The sequence below is a fragment of the Lithobates pipiens genome, unplaced genomic scaffold (assembly GCF_037356315.1).
Source record: "Lithobates pipiens isolate NorthernLeopardFrog02 unplaced genomic scaffold, aLitPip1_a1.2 Scaffold_27, whole genome shotgun sequence".
NCBI classification, from domain to species: domain Eukaryota; kingdom Metazoa; phylum Chordata; class Amphibia; order Anura; family Ranidae; genus Lithobates; species Lithobates pipiens.
Window position 1 is genome coordinate 225,386,452 of NW_027507788.1, and position 22,377 is coordinate 225,408,828.

Sequence of the window (22,377 nt, forward strand, 5' to 3'; positions counted from 1 at the left end):
CTAATGCCCCGTACACACGATCGGACATTCCGACAACAAAATCTCATGTTTTTTTTTTGTCGGCTCACACTTGTCTTGCGTACACACGGGTCACACAAATGTTGTCGGACATTCCGAACGTCAAGAACGCGGTGGCGTACAACACGTACGACGAGCCGAGGAAAAATGAAGTTCGATAGCCAGTGCGGCTCTTCTGCTTGATTCCGAACATGCGTGGAACTTTGTGCGTCGGAATTGTCTACACACGCGATCGGAATTTGCACGAATTGATTTTGCTGTCGGAAAATTTGAGGTCCAGATCTCAAATTTTGTGCGGAAACGGAAATATCCGATGGAAAATGTCCGATGGAGCCGACACACGGTCGGAAATTCTGACAACAAGCTCCCATCTAAACATTTTTCCATCGGAAGATCCGACCGTGTGTACAGAGAATAATTTATCCAAAGGCGTTCTATCGGATTGAGGTCAGGACTCTGTGCAGACCAGTCAAGTTCCTCCACCCCAAACTCGCTCATCCATGTCTTTGTGGACCTTGCTTTGTGCACTGGTCCAAATCACTTGGTGGAGGGGGGGATTAGGGTGTGGGGGGGGGGATTATGGTGTGGGGAGGAGGATTATGGTGGGGGGTTGTTTTTCAGGGGTTGCACTTAGCCCCCTAGTTCCTTGCTTTGTGCACTGGTGCAAAACACTTGGTGGAGGGGGGATTAGGGTGTGGGGGGAGGAGGGATTATGGTGGGGGGTTGTTTTTCAGGGGTTGCACTTAGCCCCCCCCACCATAATCCTCCTCCCCACACCATAATCCCTCCTCCCCCCACACCCTAATCCCCCCTCCACCAAGTGATTTGCACCAGTGCACAAAGCAAGGAACTAGGGGGCTAAGTGCAACCCCTGAAAAACAACCCCCCACCGCTTTGTGCACTGGTGCGCAGTCATGTTGGAACAGGAAGGGACCGTCCCCCAAACTGTTCCCACAAAGTTGGGAGGATGAAATTGTCCAAAATGTCTTGGTATGCTGACGCCTTAAGAGTTCCCTTCACTGGAACTAAGGGGCCAAACCCAACCCCTGAAAAACAACCCCCCACATCGTAATCCACCCCCCCCCCAGACACCATAATCCCCCCTCCACCAAATGATTTGGACCAGTGCAAAAAGCAAGGTCCATAAAGACATGGATGAGCGAGTTTGGGGTGGAGGAGCTTGACTGGCCTGCACAGAGTCCTGACTAGAACTAAGGGGCCAAGAACAACCCCTGAGTGTTTGCTGAGCATTACCAATGACTTGAATGGGAGGAGCTGAAGGACTTCAAACGTCTCCTGACTCGACACAAGGCTTCAATTTTGAAGCGACAGTAACGATTCATGTTTTTATAATGTGAACAGCGCTATGTGCTGTCCATTGTATTTGCATAGCACTTTGAGGGGCGTTTTTTTTTTTTTTTTTTTATTGCCCCTCAAACGCCTACTTTTAATGCCACTGCGAACTCAGCCTTACAGCTTCAACTCTTCTGGGAAGGCCGTCCACAAGGTTTAGGAGATGTGTCTATGGGAATGTTTTACCATTCTTCCAGAAGCGTATTTGTGGGGTCAGGCGCTGATGTTGGACGAGAAGGCCTGGCTCACAGTCTCCGCTCAAATTCATCCCCAAAAGGTGTTCTGCCGGGTTGAGGTCAGGAGGGAAGTTCTGATGGAAAATGTCCGATGGAGCCGACACACGGTCCGAAATTCAGACAAAAAGCTCCCATTGGAAAATCCCACCGCGTGTACGGGGCACAATTCATCCCAAAGGTGTTCTATCGGGTTGAGGTCAGGACTCTGTGCGGGCCAGTCAAGTTCCTCCACCCCAAACCCGCTCATCCATGTCTTTGTGGACCTTTGCGATGAGGTGACCTGCCCCCTGCCAACCCATCCTGTTGGGAATTGGTCAGGGCCCTCGTGAATACTTCAAGCAGCTCCTTCTAACCTCCATCCCATTCTTCTGGAAGGTTCTCCAAAGTTCCAGAAGTAAGGGGGAGTTATCAGAGATGTTCGCTCATCCATGTCTTTATGGACCTTGCTTTGTGCCCTGGTCCAAATCATTTGGTGGAGGGGGGATTATGGTGTGGGGGGGAGGGGGGATTATGGTGTAGGGGGAGGGGGGATTATGGTGTAGGGGGAGGGGGGATTATGGTGTAGGGGGGAGGAGGATTATGGTGTAGAGGGGAGGAGGATTATTGTGTAGGGGGGAGGAGGATTAGGGTAGGGGGGGATTATGGTGTGGGGGGAGGGGGGATTATGGTGTCTGGGGGGGGTGGATTATGGTGTGGGGGGGAGGGGGGATTATGGTGTAGGGGGGAGGAGGATTATGGTGTAGAGGGGAGGAGGATTATGGTGTAGAGGGGAGGAGGATTAGGGTATGGTGGAGGGGGGATTATGGTGTGGGGGAGGGGGGATTATGGTGTGGGGGTTGTTTTTCAGGGGTTGGGTTTGGCCCCTTTGTTTCAGTGAAGGGAACTCTTAAGGCATCAGCATACCAAGACATTTTGGACAATTTCATCCTCCCAACTTTGTGGGAGGAGTTTGGGGATGACCCCTTCCTGTTCCAACATGACTGCCCACCAGTGCACAAAGCAAGGTCCATAAAGACATGGGGGAGCGCGTTTTGGGTGGCGACCAATGAAATAAATGAACATCTAAGCATTGATGCATCTAAATGCACCTAGATGCGTTTCTGTGTGTTTTCAGGCGTAAAACCTTTTTTTTTTTTTTTTTGCCAAAGCTCTGATGCCAGGAGGAAAGGCGTGTAGGAGAGCGGGGCAAACGCCACGCGTGTGTATGGGGCCTTTATGTCACTTACATTTGACCAGATAGACTACGAATAACCTAAAACCACATTGAAGCTATGGAGACCGGAGCTGTCAGCTTACTCATCCTCTGTATTTCTGTATATTTTCCTCCACTAGGTTTCCTCGCAGACATGAAGACCTTCCTTGCGCTGATCATTGCGTTCGGCGCTCTCGTGTCAGGTAGGTGACCTTCACCCCTCTTTATAAAAACGCAACGGACACTCTAGGTATGTCAGGAGTAAGGCTGCAACTAACGATTATTTTCATAATCGATTAGTTGATCGATTTATTGTTTCAATTAATCGATTTGATCGGTTAATAACCTTAAAAAAAAAAAAAGTGTGGTGTATAATTTAGTTAATATGTAACGTTTTAAAAAAAGGGCAATTTATTCTTAAATATCTCTATGCAGTGGTGAATATAAATAATCAACTATATGGTTAGGGAGCAAAATATCTAATCCACTCTGAGAATAGCAGACAGAAGAGATATACTGTATATATTAGAGGAGAGATATACTGTATATATTAGAGGGGATATATACTATTATAGGCTATATACTCTATATACTATTAGAGGGGATATACTGTATATACCATTAGAGGGAAGCTATACTGTATATACTATTAGAGGAGAGATATACTGTATATACTATTAGAGGAGAGACATTGTGTATATACTATTAGCAGATATATAGTGTATATACTATTAGAGGAGAGATATACTGTTTATACTATTAGAAGAGATATACTGCATATACCATTAGAGAAAATATATACTGTATATAATATTAGAGGAAATATACTGCATATACTATTAGAGGAGAGATATACTGTATATACTATTAGAAGAGATATACTGTATATACCATTAGACGGGAGCTATACTGTATATACTATTAGAAGAGATATACCGTATATACCATTAGAGAAGAGATATAATCTATATAATATTAGAGGGGAGATATACTGTATAAACTATTAGAGGAGAGACATTGTGTATATACTATTAGCAGATATATAGTGTATATACTATTAGAGGAGATATACTGTATATACTATTAGAGGAGATATACTGCATATACTATTAGAGGAGAGATATACTGTATATACTATTAGAAGAGATATACTGTATATACCATTAGAGAAAATATATACTGTATATAATATTAGAGGAGATATACTGTATATACCATTAGAGGAGATATATACTATTAAAGGGCCAATCTGGTAAATATCATCAGACTCATTAACTTTAACCCCATTTTGTTACTGGCCGATTAATCGATTATGAAAATAGTAATCGATTAATTTCATAATCGATTAGTTGTTTCAGCCCTAGTCAGGAGGAATGTTCAACAAAAAAGACACGTGCAATTCATTTAGTTCCAAATTTTGTCTTTTTAACAAACTTTGACAAGTTCATTGATTTGGAAACAGCCGAATTAACGGAAACCAGTTTAACCACTTAAAGAGGAGCTCCGGTTAAAAAAAAATTTAAATTTTTTTTTAAATCAGCAGCTACAAACAACTGTAGCTGCTGACTTTTAATAAGCGCACTTACCTGTCCAGGGTGCCCGCGATGTCGGCCGCCCGAGGCCGATTGAGCAATCGGAGAGGGTCCCCGCGCCACTATTTGGAGTAAGGGAAACAGGCAGTGGTGCCTTGCGGCTTCACTGCCCATTTCCTACTGCGCATGCGCGAGTCGCGCTGCGCTTTGTGAATGGCCGGCTGTGTTCTGAGACACACACACAGTTCCCAAAACACGCAGCGCCACCTTCCCCAGAGGAGGAGAAGACTGAAGATCTCCGTGGTGTAGGAATGAGTACGATCTGCCTAGCAACAACCATTTCTGGTAAGTAAAAAAAAAAAATATTTTTAACTTTTTTTTTACATTTTTTGGACCTCCGCTTTAAGGACAAGCCTCTTTTTTTTTTTAGATGTGTTTACAAGTTAAAAATTTTTTTTTTTGCTAGAAAATGACTTTTAACCCCCAAACATTAGACATTTTTTTTCTAACACCCTAGATCAGTGATGGCGAACCTTTGCACCCCAGATGTTTTGGAACTACATTTCCCATAATGCTCATGCACTCTGCAGTGTAGTGGAGCATCATGGGAAATGTAGTTCCAAAACATCTGGGGTGCCAAGGTTCTCCATCACCGCCCTAGAGAATAAAATGGCGGTCGTTACAATACTTTCTGTCACACCGTATTTGCGCAGCGGTCTTACAAGCGCACTTTTTTTTGGGGGAAAAAAATACACTTTTTTTAAATTAAAAAATAAGAGAACAGTAAAGTTAACCCAATTTTTTTTTTTATACTGTGAGAGATAACGTTACGCCGAGTAAATTGATACCCAACATGTCACGCTTCATAATTGCGCCCCCGCTCGTGGAACGGCGACAAACTTTTACCCTTAAAAATCTCCATAGGCGACGTTTTAATTTTTTTTTTTTTACAGGTTGCATGTTTTGAGTTGCAGAGGAGGTCTAGGGCTATAATTATCGCTCTCACTCTACCGATCGCGGCGATACCTCACATTGTGTGGGTTGAACACCGTTTTCATATGCGGGCGCTACTCACGTATGCGTTCGCTTCTGCGTGCGAGCTCGGGACGGAGCGCTTTAAAAAAAAATTTATATTTTTTTTTATTTATTTTACCTTTTATTTTTTTATTTTCACACTTTAAAAAAAAAAATTTTTTTTACTTTTATTCCTATTACAAGTAGGGTTGCCACCTTTTCTTCAAGTCAAACCCGAACACTTTTGTGGCGCACAGCAATTTTTTGTATAAACTATACATATATTTTGCTACTAAATAACATTTCTAATAATATGAAGTTAATAACAAGAGTTCCCCTTTACATCAGAGTCCACAGAGTTCCCCCTTTACATCAGAGTCCACAGAGTTCCCCCTTTACATCAGAGTCCACAGAGTTCCCCCTTTACATCAGAGTCCACAGAGTTCCCCCTTTACATCAGAGTCCACAGAGTTCCCCCTTTACATCAGAGTCCACAGAGTTCCCCCTTTACATCAGAGTCCACAGAGTTCCCCCTTTACATCAGAGTCCACAGAGTTCCCCCTTTACATCAGAATCCACAGAGTTCCCCCTTTACATCAGAATCCACAGAGTTCCCCCTTTACATCAGAATCCACAGAGTTCCCCCTTTACATCAGAATCCACAGAGTTCCCCCTTTACATCAGAATCCACAGAGTTCCCCCTTTACATCAGAATCCACAGAGTTCCCCCTTTACATCAGAATCCACAGAGTTCCCCCTTTACATCAGAATCCACAGAGTTCCCCCTTTACATCAGAATCCACAGAGTTCCCCCTTTACATCAGAATCCACAGAGTTCCCCCTTTACATCAGAATCCACAGAGTTCCCCCTTTACATCAGAATCCACAGAGTTCCCCCTTTACATCAGAATCCACAGAGTTCCCCCTTTACATCAGAATCCACAGAGTTCCCCCTTTACATCAGAATCCACAGAGTTCCCCCTTTACATCAGAATCCACAGAGTTCCCCCTTTACATCAGAATCCACAGAGTTCCCCCTTTACATCAGAATCCACAGAGTTCCCCCTTTACATCAGAATCCACAGAGTTCCCCCTTTACATCAGAATCCACAGAGTTCCCCCTTTACATCAGAATCCACAGAGTTCCCCCTTTACATCAGAATCCACAGAGTTCCCCCTTTACATCAGAATCCACAGAGTTCCCCCTTTACATCAGAATCCACAGAGTTCCCCCTTTACATCAGAATCCACAGAGTTCCCCCTTTACATCAGAATCCACAGAGTTCCCCCTTTACATCAGAATCCACAGAGTTCCCCCTTTACATCAGAATCCACAGAGTTCCCCCTTTACATCAGAATCCACAGAGTTCCCCCTTTACATCAGAATCCACAGAGTTCCCCCTTTACATCAGAGTCCACAGAGTTCCCCCTTTACATCAGAGTCCACAGAGTTCCCCCTTTACATCAGAGTCCACAGAGTTCCCCCTTTACATCAGAGTCCACAGAGTTCCCCCTTTACATCAGAGTCCACAGAGTTCCCCCTTTACATCAGAGTCCACAGAGTTCCCCCTTTACATCAGAGTCCACAGAGTTCCCCCTTTACATCAGAGTCCACAGAGTTCCCCCTTTACATCAGAGTCCACAGAGTTCCCCCTTTACATCAGAGTCCACAGAGTTCCCCCTTTACATCAGAGTCCACAGAGTTCCCCCTTTACATCAGAGTCCACAGAGTTCCCCCTTTACATCAGAGTCCACAGAGTTCCCCCTTTACATCAGAGTCCACAGAGTTCCCCCTTTACATCAGAGTCCACAGAGTTCCCCCTTTACATCAGAGTCCACAGAGTTCCCCCTTTACATCAGAGTCCACAGAGTTCCCCCTTTACATCAGAGTCCACAGAGTTCCCCCTTTACATCAGAGTCCACAGAGTTCCCCCTTTACATCAGAGTCCACAGAGTTCCCCCTTTACATCAGAGTCCACAGAGTTCCCCCTTTACATCAGAGTCCACAGAGTTCCCCCTTTACATCAGAGTCCACAGAGTTCCCCTTTACATCAGAGTCCACAGAGTTCCCCTTTACATCAGAGTCCACAGAGTTCCCCCTTTACATCAGAGTCCACAGAGTTCCCCCTTTACATCAGAGTCCACAGAGTTCCCCCTTTACATCAGAGTCCACAGAGTTCCCCCTTTACATCAGAGTCCACAGAGTTCCCCCTTTACATCAGAGTCCACAGAGTTCCCCCTTTACATCAGAGTCCACAGAGTTCCCCTTTACATCAGAGTCCACAGAGTTCCCCTTTACATCAGAGTCCACAGAGTTCCCCTTTACATCAGAGTCCACAGAGTTCCCCCTTTACATCAGAGTCCACAGAGTTCCCCCTTTACATCAGAGTCCACAGAGTTCCCCCTTTACATCAGAATCCACAGAGTGTCCCCTTTACATCAGAATCCACAGAGTGTCCCCTTTACATCAGAGTCTGCAGAGTTCCCCCTTTACATCTGAACTCACAGAGTTCCCTTTCACTGTAAGGGAGGACTCTGCAGACTCTGATGTAAGGCAGACCTCTGGGGCTTCTAACATAAGGGATGTTCTGGGAACCCTGATTTAAGGGGGAACACTGAGAACTCTGATGTACGAAGAGGACTCTAATGTAAGGGGAAACACTACGGCCGCTGGTGTAAAGGGGAACTCTGATGTAAGGGGTGCTCTGAGAACCCTGATTTGCCTTAGTGTACTTACTCAAAGGCAAGAGAGAGAAGCGGGGGGAGACTTCAGTCGCAGACCGGGATGGATGGTGAGCTCACTCACCCCTTAGCAGTCAGCACCAGATGGATCTGAGGCTGCTGGACTTCACATTTCTGGCTCCCACTTTCCTTTTCTGAGGCCCAGCGCCGGGGATTGGAGTGTGGGCAGACACAGAGAGGGGTAGGGGTTGAGCCCTCTCTCCTCTCCCATCTGTATGTGTTGGGGGGGGGGGTGTAAGAGGTGCAGATCGAGCCCTCTCTCCTCTCCCATCTGTATGTGTTGGGGGGGGGGGGTGTAAGAGGTGCAGATCGAGCCCTCTCTCCTCTCCCATCTGTATGTGTTGGGGGGGGGGGGGTGTAAGAGGTGCAGATCGAGCCCTCTCTCCTCTCCAATCTGTATGTGTTGGGGGGGGGGGTGTAAGAGGTGCAGATCGAGCCTTCTCTCCTCTCCCATCTGTATGTGTTGGGGGGGGGGGGGGTGTAAGAGGTGCAGATCGAGCTCTCTCTCCTCTCCCATCTGTATGTGTTGGGGGGGGGGGGGGTGTAAGAGGTGCAGATCGAGCCTTCTCTCCTCTCCCATCTGTATGTGTTGGGGGGGGGGGGGGGGTGTAAGAGGTGCAGATCGAGCTCTCTCTCCTCTCCCATCTGTATGTGTTGGGGGGGGGGGGGGGTGTAAGAGGTGCAGATCGAGCCCTCTCTCCTCTCCCATCTGTATGTGTTGGGGGGGGGGGGGGGGGGGTGTAAGAGGTGCAGATCGAGCCCTCTCTCCTCTCCCATCTGTATGTGTTGGGGGGGGGGGGTGTAAGAGGTGCAGATCGAGCCTTCTCTCCTCTCCCATCTGTATGTGTTGGGGGGGGGGGGGGGTGTAAGAGGTGCAGATCGAGCTCTCTCTCCTCTCCCATCTGTATGTGTTGGGGGGGGGGGGGGTGTAAGAGGTGCAGATCGAGCCCTCTCTCCTCTCCCATCTGTATGTGTTGGGGGGGGGGGGTGTAAGAGGTGCAGATCGAGCCCTCTCTCCTCTCCCATCTGTATGTGTTGGGGGGGGGGGTGTAAGAGGTGCAGATCGAGCCCTCTCTCCTCTCCCATCTGTATGTGTTGGGGGGGGGGGGGTGTAAGAGGTGCAGATCGAGCCCTCTCTCCTCTCCCATCTGTATGTGTTGGGGGGGGGGGGGTGTAAGAGGTGCAGATCGAGCCCTCTCTCCTCTCCCATCTGTATGTGTTGGGGGGGGGGGGGTGTAAGAGGTGCAGATCGAGCCTTCTCTCCTCTCCCATCTGTATGTGTTGGGGGGGGGGGGGTGTAAGAGGTGCAGATCGAGCTCTCTCTCCTCTCCCATCTGTATGTGTTGGGGGGGGGGGGGTGTAAGAGGTGCAGATCGAGCCCTCTCTCCTCTCCCATCTGTATGTGTTGGGGGGGGGGGGTGTAAGAGGTGCAGATCGAGCCCTCTCTCCTCTCCCATCTGTATGTGTTGGGGGGGGGGGGGTGTAAGAGGTGCAGATCGAGCCCTCTCTCCTCTCCCATCTGTATGTGTTGGGGGGGGGGGGGTGTAAGAGGTGCAGATCGAGCCCTCTCTCCTCTCCCATCTGTATGTGTTGGGGGGGGGGGGGTGTAAGAGGTGCAGATCGAGCCCTCTCTCCTCTCCCATCTGTATGTGTTGAGGGGGGGGGGGGGGGTTTGTTAGTGCTGTCTTTAGGGCCTGTGAAAGAATGTAACAGACACTCTCAGCTGAGACAACCACTGCCAGCAATTCTGCTGAAAAGCCATAGTCCAGTCTAAATAATGTGTCCGGGTTTCAGAGAGTCTGAAACCTGGACACATGAACCCAAACCCCGAAACTGTCCGGGTGAATCCTGGACAGGTGGCAACCCTAATTACAAGGAATGTAAACATCCCTTGTAATAGAAAAAAACCTTGACAGGATCTCTTAAATATGAGATCTGGGGGGGGGGGTCAAAAAGTCCTCACATCTCATATTTACACTAAAATGCAATAAAAATAAATACAGTAAATACATTTTGTCTTTTAAGAGATATTCATTTTACCTCCAGGTGGGCCTTATTATAGGCCTTATTATAGGTCTTATTATAGGTCTTATTATAGGTCTTATTATAGGCTCACCTGTAGGTAAAAATGAACTTAATTAGGGTATACAACCACTTTAAATATAAAATTGAAAGGATACAGCAAGCAGCATCTGTGGCGATAAATACATATATATATATATATGTATCATGTAATGAGGAGGCATGTAGCTCATTGATCACTAACAATGGCTGTATTGATTGACTATCGGAAAATACAAAGATTTTGGTGCACAACCCAGATGGAGACTTTTATACTTTTATACTTTTATTGTTGTTTTTACAGTGTCTGTGTCCACAAGCTGTGGAATTGATACCTGCGCTGATGATGAGTACTGCAATGGCAACCTTACTGCCTGCCAGTGTAATTCAACTGCCTCCTACAACTACATAGGTATGGTATAACGATCACATGGGGGGGGGGGGGGGCTATGCCTTGCAAAAATGACATACTGCATATACCACATTATCACCATTCTATAGAGCGGAGGAGCATAGGAAATACACACGTTCCCGTAACAAGAGATACAATGTAACAATTTTAGAGAACACTAGAGGGAATTAGTAAATAATTGTAACCAACAATTTTAGAGAACACTAGAGGGAATTAAATAATTGTAACCAACAATTTTAGAGAACACTAGAGGGAATTAAATAATTGTAACCAACAATTTTAGAGAACACTAGAGGGAATTAGTAAATAATTGTAACCAACAATTTTAGAGAACACTAGAGGGAATTAATAAATAATTGTAACCATTGCTTTAGATAAAAACACCTAAAGTAAGTTGCCAAGCAGGCTACTTTTGTAGCTTCCATTCAGACGTGTGGATGGCGGGGGGGGGGGGGGTTGACAAAAACACGCACGGTTGAGCCTTGTTTTTCGTGCCCCACAAATTGCCTTCTTTTAGGCTGCAGTAGGCAGCGGACGAGGATGTTTGCATGCCATGGTCCCAATGCTTCGCTTCACGCCCGCGGCGAAGTGCACCCAACATCTGGCAGTCAGCGGGCTCACTAAATACCACACATTCAAGTAAATGGGGAATGCGCCACAAATGGCCCCACAATCACAATGCACGTGGTTTGCGCCTCATTTGTTGGTAAAAAAAAAAAGGGGTTAAAACTAGTGGAGACGAGGCGTCCCATCACTTTCCCCCCCCCGCCGTCTGTCAGTAGCCTCTGGAGCGGGATCTGAATGCGGATTGGGCTTCAGAGGCAAGGAAGATTTAGATGCATGCCTAAATCGCCCATGATTCGCTGTCATATGATCACATGATCCAGAACTATGAGCATCAGTAATAGTTCCTGACCAATAAGATGAGACTATCCCTGTCAGACAATGTGGTCTTGGGATTAGGACCCAGCATTGTGCTCAGAAATGTTCCTTTACAGATTGCAGATTTGGTTTAATCTGCAGGCATACACTATATTGTCAAAAGTTTGGGGGTTGAGGTCAGGACTCTGTGCAGGCCAGTCAAGTTCCTCCACCCCAAACTCGCTCATCCATGTCTTTATGGACATTTTGGGGGAGGGGGGATTATGGTGTGGGGGGAGGGGGGTTATGGTGTGGGGGGGGGATTATGGTGTGGGGGGGGAGGGGGGATTATGGTGTAGGGGGAGGGGGGGATTATGGTGTAGGGGGGAGGGGGGGATTATGGTGTGGGGGGGAGGGGGAATTATGGTGTGGGGGGGAGGGGGGATTATGGTGGAGGGGGGGATTATGGTGGAGGGGGGAGGGGGGATTATGGTGTGGGGGGGAGGGGGGATTATGGGGGAGGGGGGGATTATGGTGTGGGGGGAGGGGGGATTATGGTGTAGGGGGAGGGGGGGATTATGGTGTAGGGGGATTATGGTGTAGGGGGGAGGGGGGGATTATGGTGTGGGGGGAGGGGGGATTATGGTGTAGGGGGGAGGGGGGATTATGGTGTAGGGGGGAGGGGGGGATTATGGTGTAGGGGGGAGGGGGGGATTATGGTGTAGGGGGAGGGGGGATTATGGTGTAGGGGGGAGGGGGGATTATGGTGTCGGGGGGAGGGGGGATTATGGTGTGGGGGGGAGGGGGGAGGGGGGATTGTGGTGTCGGGGGGAGGGGGGATTATGGGGAGGGGGGGATTATGGTGTGGGGGGGGGGGAATATGGTGTAGGGGGGAGGGGGGATGGTGTGGGGGGAAGGGGGATTATGGTGTAGGGGGGAGGGGGGGATTATGGTGTAGGGGGAGGGGGGATTATGGTGTAGGGGGAGGGGGGATGGGGGAGGGGGGGGATTATGGTGTGGGGGGGAGGGGGGATTATGGTGTAGGGGGGAGGGGGGGATTATGAGGGGGGATTATGGGGGAGGGGGGGATTATGGTGTCGGGGGGAGGGGGGATTATGGTGTGGGGGGAGGGGAGATTATGTTGTGGGGGGAGGGGAGATTATGTTGTGGAGGTGTTTTTCAAGGGTTGGGCTTGGCCCCCTTAGTTCCAGTGAAGGGAACTCCATGTACACACGATCAGACTTTTTGACAGACTTTTGGCGGAGTTCCGACGGACTTGGCCACACACAATCACACCAAACTCCGACGGATTAGACCGTGATGACGTACGACGGGTCTAGAATAAGGAAGTTCATAGCCAGTAGCCAATAGCAGCCCTCGCGCTGGTTTTCGTCGGTCGGACTAGCACACACAATCTGATTTTCTGGCCGGACTCGAGTCCAGCGGAAAGATTTGAAACAGGTTCTAAATCTAAGGTCCGTCTGATTTCTAGACAGCGAAGGTCGGATGGAGCCCCACACACGGTCGAATTGTCCGGCAGATTCGTTCCATTGGACCCAGTCCGTCGAAAAAAAAGTCCGGTCGTGTGTACGCGGCATTATGCCCCATACACACAACCGGACTTTCCGCCAACAAAACCATGGATTTTTGTTGGAAGGATGTCGGCTCAAACTTGTCTTGCACACACACGGTCACACAAATGTTGGCCAACAATTCCGACCGCGGTGACGTACAAGACGTACGACGAGCCGAGAAAAAGGAAGTTCAATAGCCGGTGCGGCTCCTTCTGCTCGATTCCAAGCGTGCGTGAACTTTTGTGCGACGGACTTGTGTACACACCATCGGACTTTCCGACGACAACGTTTTGTTGGAGGACAATTTGAGAACCTGCTATCAAACATTTGTTGGCTGAAAGTCCGACAGCAAATGTTGGATGGAGCCTACACATGGTCGGACTTTCCGACAACAAGCTCGCATCCAACGTTTGTTGCCGTGTACGCAGCATTGAGGCATCGACATACCAAGACATTTCGGACAATTTCATGATCCCAACTTTGTGGGAACAGTTTGGGGGACGGCCCCTTCTTGTTTCAACATGACTGCCCACCAGAGTACAGAGCAAGGTCCATAAAGACATGGATGAGTGAGTTTGGGGTGGAGGAATTTGACTGGCCTGCACAGTCTCCTGACCTCAACCCCATAGAACACTTTTGGGATGAATTAGATACTGCAAGCCAGGCCTTCTCATCCAACATCAGTGTCTGACCTCACAAATGCTCTTCTGGAAGAACGGTCAAACATCTCCATAGACACCCTCCTAAACCTTGTTGACGGCTCCTTCCTGTTCCAATCTGACTGCCCACAAGTGCACAAAGCAAGGTCCATAAAGACATGAATGAGCGAGTTTGGGGTGGAGGAACTTAACTGGCCTGCACAGAGTCCTGACCTCCACCCTAATACTTTTGACAATATAGTGTATGCCTGCAGATTTAACCGAAACCAGTATGACCATAGAACACCTTTGGAATGAATTGGAGCTGAGACGGCGAGCCAGGCCTTCTCATCCAACATCAGCGCCTGACCTCACAAATGTGCTTCTGGAAGAATGGTCAAACATTCCCATAGACACCCTCCTAAACCTTGTGGACGGCCTTCCCAGAAGAGGTGAAGCTGTTATATCTGTAAAGGGCCAACTCAATATTGAACCCTCCGGACTAAGACCGGGATGCCATTAAAGTCCATGTGTGTGTAAAGGCCGGTGTCCCAATACTTTTGGTAACAGTGTATTTTAGCCGCTCCTGCCAGTCTCCAGATATAAAGCAGTTCTTTGTGGGAGAGGCCGCGTTGAGAAATCCTCTGTGGTTTCCAGAAACCGAAGCGCGTCAATCACTGTGACTGCAGACAGTAAAGGATGATACCATTCATACCCCACGGCTGACCGCACCTCATGTGTGGGGTGTGGTCATGAATTCCGCATTGTATAATCTGCAACGTTCTTCACTTGTGACGGAGGAGCTTCAAAAGAGCATTTTTTATTTTATTTTATTTTTTTACATTGACATGGCTTTTGAATAGCGGCCAAAAAATGTAAAAAAAAATCGCCCATGTGACCCAACCCTACCATGGCAGCAATGCCACCCAACTGGTTTCCAACCATGAAGTTCATTCATTCGATGTGCTCTGAAGAACCTCGTTAAAGGATCACCCAATGATCACATCATCAAGAAACGAGAGCTGAAGACACGGGCATTGTGAGGTGGCAGAAGGACCAGGGGCTGCAGCCCGGAGTCCAAGGCCGGAAATGGGGGGAGGGGAGGGTTGTACGTGACGCAGGTTTTTTTGGCTGGGCCGTGACACTGACGATAGTGACCTACCTACACTAACCTGCCTGACCTACCTACACTGACTGACCTACACATACACTGACATTTACATACACTTACCTACATACACTAACAGTAGTGACCTACCTACACTAACCTGCCTGACCTACCTACACTGACTTGCCTGACCTACCTACACTGACATTTACATACACTGACATTTACATACACTGACCTACCTACACTGACATTTACATACACTGACCTACCTACACTGACTTGCCTGACCTACCTACACTGACATTTACATACACTGACCTACCTACACTGACCTACCTACAGTAACATTTACATACACTGACCTACCTACAGTGACCTACCTACACTGACCTACTGACATTAAGATACACTGACATTTACATACACTGTCCTACCTACACTGACATTTACATACACTGACCTACCTACACTGACCTACCTACACTGACATTTACATACACTGACCTACCTACACTGATATTTACATACACTGACCTACCTACACTGATATTTACATACACTGACCTACCTACACTGACATTTACATACACTGACCTACCTACACTGACATTTACATACACTGACCTACCTACACTGACCTACCTACACTGATATTTACATACACTGACCTACCTACACTGACATGTACATACACTGACCTACCTACACTGACATTTACATACACTGACCTACCTACACTGACCTACCTACACTGACCTACCTACACTGATATTTACATACACTGACCTACCTACACTGACATGTACATACACTGACCTACCTACACTGACCTACTAACATTAACATACACTGACATTTACATACAGTGACATTTACATACACTGACCTACCTACAGTGACCTACCTACACTGACATTTACCTACACTGACCTTAACATACACTGACCTACCTACGCTGACCTACCTACACTGACCTTAACATACACTGACCTACCTACGCTGACCTACCTACACTGACATTTACCTACACTGACCCACATACACTGTCTGACCTACCTCAGCCGTGGTGTGCGGTGTCACAGCAGCCAGTCCTCAGAGAGGGAGCTGAGGAGGAGAGGAGAGCGGCTCGCCCGAGCGCCAAGCAGGGATGTGGCGCGGCAGCCGCTCTGTAATTCCCGCCTTCTGGATCCAACAGCACCTATGATGGACTTCACAGGTCCCGCGGTCCCGGCATTGGACCAGTGGGAGGTCCATCATAGACGTGCAGGCTCCAGAAGGTGGGACCTGCTATGGCACTTGGCCGCACTCGGCGGTGCTCGGGATCAGATTGGTCCAGGCGCTCGCCGCAGCGGTCGGGGCTAGCAATGGAGACCCCGCAGAGCTGACACTCTGGGCTTTAGGGGGTCACATTCGGGGGGCTTCAGCCCCCCCTAGCCACCCCCTCCCGTCGCCCCTGCCTGAAGACACAATCACTTGGTTGCTGATGATCGATAGACTTCTCGGCCTTTCAGTACAGGTCTGTCAAGGACCAAATATTATGCCGCGTACACACGAGCGGAATTTCCGTCGGAAAAATCTTGGATGTTTTTCCGACGGAATTCCGCTCAAGCTTGGCTCGCACACACACGGGTCACGCAAAAGCTCTCGGAACTTTCGACCGTCAAGAACGCGGCGGCGTTCAACACTACGACGAGCCGAGGAAATGAAGTTCAATGTTTCCGAGCATGCGTAGGAATTTTGCCTGTCGGAATTGCTACAGAGGATCGGGATTTCCGATCGGAAATTTTTCCGACCAAAACAATTGAGAACCCGCTCTCAATCTTTTACTGGCTGGAATTCCGCCAGCAAAAGTCAGACGGAGCCGTACACACGGGCGCATTTTCCAAGCAAAAACTCTCATCGGACTTTTACTGGCGGAATTTCCCATCGTGTGTACGGGGCATTAGACAATTATTTCATTTTTTTTACCTAATTTACTAAAATTTGTCTCGAACCTAGGAAAGATTTGATTCGTACTCCAGTATGATCTGCTCAGACTTCAGCCAATAGGATTTTCTGAATCCGGTTGGATGATTAAAGCATATCCCAGGTGGAGAAACTAGACTGGGAACTAGAGCAGCATGAATGGTGGGAAAACTGACTCTCAGCAAATGAGAGAGAGGACCCTGATGGTAGACGGGGCTTTGATGTAAGGGAAGACTGTGATCTGGGCTTCAAAGTGATAGTAAACTGTCCTGGATGGGGGGGGGGGAAAAAAATCCCCTGCAAGGCAATGTCATAATGTGCTAGTATGCATCGCATACTAGCACATTATGAGAGACTTACCTTAGAACGAAGCCCTTCAGCGCCACGCTCTGCCACCACTGAAAGGGCCGACATCTTCCCCTGGTCTTTGTTCCAGGTTCGCGGCCTCCGGCTACATGAGTGGCCGTGGAGCGCAATGACGTCACTCCCGCGCCGTAAACTATTTGCCGGACCTTCAGAGCGCAGGCATCGGTAACGCCACCGGCTGCATGCACTGTGGATATCTCCTAATCTGTGCAAGTTTAGGAGATATTCACACTACCTACAGGTAAAGCCTTATTATACTGTAGGCTTGTCTGCAAATGGTAGAACAGAGATTACTACCACTTTAAAGTGCTTGTAAACCCTTACAAACCACTTTGACCTACAGGTAAGCCTAGATTAAGGCTTACCTGTAGGTATAAGCAATATCTCCTAAACCTATATGGTTTAGGAGATATTTGCCCGAAAACGGGCACCGCTGTCTAAGATGCATGCGCCGTAGACAGCGGCGCACAGGCGCACTGAGCGCGGCATTTCCAAAAATGGAGCTGCATGCGCGGGAGTGACGTCATCGCGGCTTCGCCGAATGACAGCGGCGGAGCTGCGAGACGCCACCAGCAAGATGGATGCGGCGGACTACAGGGGACAGCGGCGACTTCGCTGGCTCCTGTGTCAGGTAAGTGACACATAATGGACTACTATGCGATGCGATGCGATGCGATGCGATGCATAGTAGTCCATTATGCTTTGCCTTTGCAGGGAATGAAAGAGGAAGTAACACCCATCAGGGTTTACTTCCTCTTTAATGTAAAGGAGGACTCTAGTGGGAATCATGATGTAAGGGGGGACTTAATCGGTTAATAACCTTTAAAAAAAAAAAAAAAAAAAAGTGGGTCAAATTGACGTTCATTTTCAACCACGGTGACGGGACAATTTGGAAATAATAGAAAACTTCTTTAGTCAAAGGAATTTTCAGACAATTTATGTGGTTTTCGTTCAGAAATTACATTCATTTTAAAATCAGAATGTTAAAAACAATTGAAAATTTCAAACAGAATTCTTTTTTCATTCAGCGAATATACAAAGATTTTTCGTCTGAATATTCTCATCTGAAAACGGATCCGTGTGACCAGCATGAGGCTCGGTACTCACCTATGCAGTTTGCTTTTAACCACTTGCTTACTGGGCACTTAAACCCCCCTCAGTCCCAGACCAATTTTCAGCTTTCAGCGCTGATGCACTTTGAATGACAATTGCGTGGTCATACAACACCGTACCCAAATGAAATTTTTTTTATCATTTTTTTCCCACAAATAGAGCTTTCTTTTGGTGGTATTTAATTACAGCTCGGAGTTTTATTTTTTGCTAAACAAACAAAAAAAGATGCAAAAAAAAAAATCATGTTTAATAGTTTGTTATAAAATTTTGCAAACGGGTCATTTTTCTCCTTCATTGAAATGTGCTGATGAGGCGGCACTGATAGGCTGCACTGGTGGGCACTGATAGGCTGCACTGGTGGGCACTGATAGGCTGCATTGGTGGGCACTGATGGGCTGCATTGGTGGGCACTGATGGGCTGCACTGGTGGGCACTGATGGGCTGCATTGGTGGGAACTGATGGGCTGCATTGGTGGGCACTGATGGGCTGCATTGGTGGGCACTGATGGGCTGCATTGGTGGGCACTGATGGGCTGCATTGGTGGGCACTGATGGGCTGCACTGGTGGGCACTGATGGGCTGCATTGGTGGGCACTGATGGGCTGCATTGGTGGGCACTGATGGGCTGCATTGGTGGGCACTGATGGGCTGCATTGGTGGGCACTGATGGGCTGCACTGGTGGGCACTGATAGGCATAGTTAAGGCGGCACTAATAGGCACAGATAAGGCAGCACCGATGGGCACAGATAAGGCGGCACTGATGGGCACAGATAAGATGGCACGGATGGGTGGCACAGATGGGCGGCACGGATGGGCACTGATAGGTACCACTGATAGATGGGACTGATGGGCACTGATAGGTGGCACTGCTGGGCACTGATGGGCGGCACTGATGGGCACTGGTAGATGACACTGATGGGCACGGATATGTGGCACTGGGGTGCAGCACCTTTGTTGAGGCAGATTGTGGGCACTGCTGGGTGGCACTGTGGGCACTGCTGGGTGGCACTGTGGGCACTGCTGGGTGGCACTATGGGCACTGCTGGGTGGCACTGATGGGGGGCACTAATTTTTTATTATTTATAGTTATGGGAGGGCAGGTGGGCACTGGCAGGGGGCAGGTGGGCACTGGCAGAGCTGGCCGTGATCGGGACTGATGTCCCGATCATGGCCGCCGGTGATCGGCTTTTTTTTTTTTCTCCTCGCGCTGTCAGCGTGAGGAGGAATAATAGCCGATTACCGGCTCCGTTATATCACATGATCAGCTGTCATTGGCTGACAGCTGATCATGTGATAAGGGGTTCGGGATCGACCCCTTGCACGGATCGGTGATCAGGCGAGTCTCGTAGACTCGCCGATCACAGAGCGCGCGCGCCCCTCAGTCGGGGCGCAGGCCGCTCGTACACGGGACTACGTCTATTGACGTCGTCCCGGAAAAGGAGATCCGCGCTGTAGCCGTCATTTGGCTATAGCGCGGGTCTCAAGTGGTTAATCTGTTTCTGCAGTGCTTTTTGCTGTATGTTTTGATTTTTGCGCACGTGACTTTACTGCATTTTGCATTTTTTTGGGGCAGATTAAAAAACACACATTACATTCTTTTCTTCAGCTTCTCCATTGAAGTATATTGAACCAATAAAGCACCATTTTGCATTAAAAGCCCCTGACCCTTTCAGATGTGAAACGTGTCCCATAGGAAACCATGGAAATGAACTGTAGTGCGTTTCTGCAAAAAGCACCAAAAAACACACATATGTGAACCAGATCTAAGACTAAGTTTAGTAACATAACGGGGTTAAAAAAAACGAAAAAACTAAAATGAGCCCTTTATAGTACAAAAAGGCAGATAACCACTACTGTAAGGGGTTCATTTTTTTTTTTTACTGTAGAACAGTGAAAGTAATATTTACAGTAGAGATTATTTGCTCTTTTTGTACTATAAAGGGCTAATTTTAGTTTTTTTAACCCCATTATGTTACTGGCCGATTAATCGATTATGAAAATAGTAATCGATTAATTTCATAATTGATTAGTTGTCAATTAATCGATTCGTTGTTTCAGCCCTAGAGCCAACATCAACAACTGTTGGAAATAATCCATGGATTTTGTTGTCGGAATGTCCGATCAATGTCCGATCAATGTCCGATCAATGTCCAATCAATGTCCAATCAATGTCCAATCAATGTCCGATCAATGTCCGATCGTGTGTAAGGGGCATTACTCTTTAATGTTGCTTCATGTATAATAGATCTACTTTAAGAAGAGGCGGCATTTCTCAACCTGAGGTTTAATTTTAAACCAATGCCCAGCTGACATTGCCGTAAGCTGTTTCTTACAATGTTGGTAATGCAGCTTAACAAGTTTTTTTGTTAAAAAAAAATAGGTGTAGTCGCTTCTTTACGAGAATTGTGCAAAAGAACAAAAAAACAAGACGTCTGTACTGAGGAGGGACTACGTGATTTTCTCAAACATGCGGCTTTAACTCATTATCTGCTAGCGGTGGGACTTCAACCAATGCAGTAATTGGCATTCATACCGGTTTGTCTGTGGAGGTTCCCATGTATTCTATTCAGATCACGGTAGAGCTACTAGTAGTTAGTCACTAGGGAACTGGACTTGTTCTGTAATGTTGGAGATGTTTTGGTGCTCATCCAAGAAGCTTCCCCCACCCAGGGTCAGAGACATACCCCAGAATTTATAGCCACACAAAATACATATTCCCCTCAATTCTGCCACCATGGAGTGTGTTGATTATCCATGATGGGATGAAGTGTGAAGGTCAAAGTGGGAAGTGCTCTAAGGCTTCTTGGTTTGCAGCAGGGAAATCCCATTAATTAGTGCTCACTAACATTAGGAAGGGGTAAAAAAGGAAAATACAGTTTAGAGAGATCCTGTGCTTTCTCCATGTGGAGCATACCAAGAGCTTGAGTTAATGGTGTCCACCTACTCTAATCCCCATCCACCTACTTTTCCCTTTCATCTATTCCCCTCCCACTCCACCTACCCCCATCACCATTCACCTTACTTCTTATCCTCCCTTCCATCTAATCCCCTGCCTCCCCACCTACCCCTATCCCCTCTTCTGCTTACCTTCCCTTCCATCCATTTCCTTACCACCCGCTTACCCCCATCCACTTTACTACTTATCCTCCCATCCATCTATTTACCTGCCTCCCCACCTACCCCACCCCCTCTTCTGCTTATCCTCCCTTCCATCCATTTCCTTACCACCCTGCCTACCCCCATGCACTTTACTGCTTATCCTCCCATCCATCTATTTACCTGCCTCCCCACCTACCCCTATCCCCTCTTCTGCTTACCTTCCCTTCTATCCATTTCCTTACCACCCTGCCTACCCCCATGCACCTTACTACTTATCCTCCCTTCCATCTATTCACCTGCCTCCCCACCTACCCCTATCCCCTCTTCTGCTTATCCTCCCTTCCATCTATTCACCTGCCTCCCCACCTACCCCTATGCCCTCTTCTGCTTACCTTCCCTTCCATCCATTTCCTTACCACCCACTTACCCCCATCCACTTTACTACTTATCCTCCCATCCATCTATTTACCTGCCTCCCCACCTACCCCACCCCCTCTTCTGCTTATCCTCCCTTCCATCTATTCACCTGCCTCCCCACCTACCCCTATCCCCTCTTCTGCTTACCTTCCCTTCCATCCATTTCCTTACCACCCTGCCTACCCCCATGCACTTTACTGCTTATCCTCCCATCCATCTATTTACCTGCCTCCCCACCTACCCCTATCCCCTCTTCTGCTTACCTTCCCTTCTATCCATTTCCTTACCACCCTGCCTACCCCCATGTACCTTACTACTTATCCTCCCTTCCATCTATTCACCTGCCTCCCCACCTACCCCTATCCCCTCTTCTGCTTACCTTCCCTTCCATCCATTTCCTTACCACCCTGCCTACCCCCATGCACTTTACTGCTTATCCTCCCATCCATCTATTTACCTGCCTCCCCACCTACCCCTATCCCCTCTTCTGCTTACCTTCCCTTCTATCCATTTCCTTACCACCCTGCCTACCCCCATGTACCTTACTACTTATCCTCCCTTCCATCTATTCACCTGCCTCCCCACCTACCCCTATCCCCTCTTCTGCTTATCCTCCCTTCCATCTATTCACCTGCCTCCCCACCTACCCCTATCCCCTCTTCTGCTTATCCT

At 48.0% G+C, this 22,377-nt stretch overlaps 1 protein-coding gene across 3 annotated transcripts in view; it reads left to right on the forward strand.

The window, feature by feature from the left end:
* Positions 1-22,377, forward strand: part of LOC143934576 (uncharacterized) — a 152,410-nt gene that overhangs the window by 73,936 nt on the left and 56,097 nt on the right. For all 3 annotated transcript variants that reach the window (XM_077458317.1, XM_077458314.1, XM_077458316.1), the window contains 2 exons: positions 2,940-3,002; positions 10,453-10,560. In XM_077458317.1, the coding sequence (XP_077314443.1) occupies positions 2,954-3,002; positions 10,453-10,560 (157 nt within the window). In that variant the 5' untranslated portion in view covers positions 2,940-2,953. The remainder of the gene's footprint in view (positions 1-2,939; positions 3,003-10,452; positions 10,561-22,377) is intronic.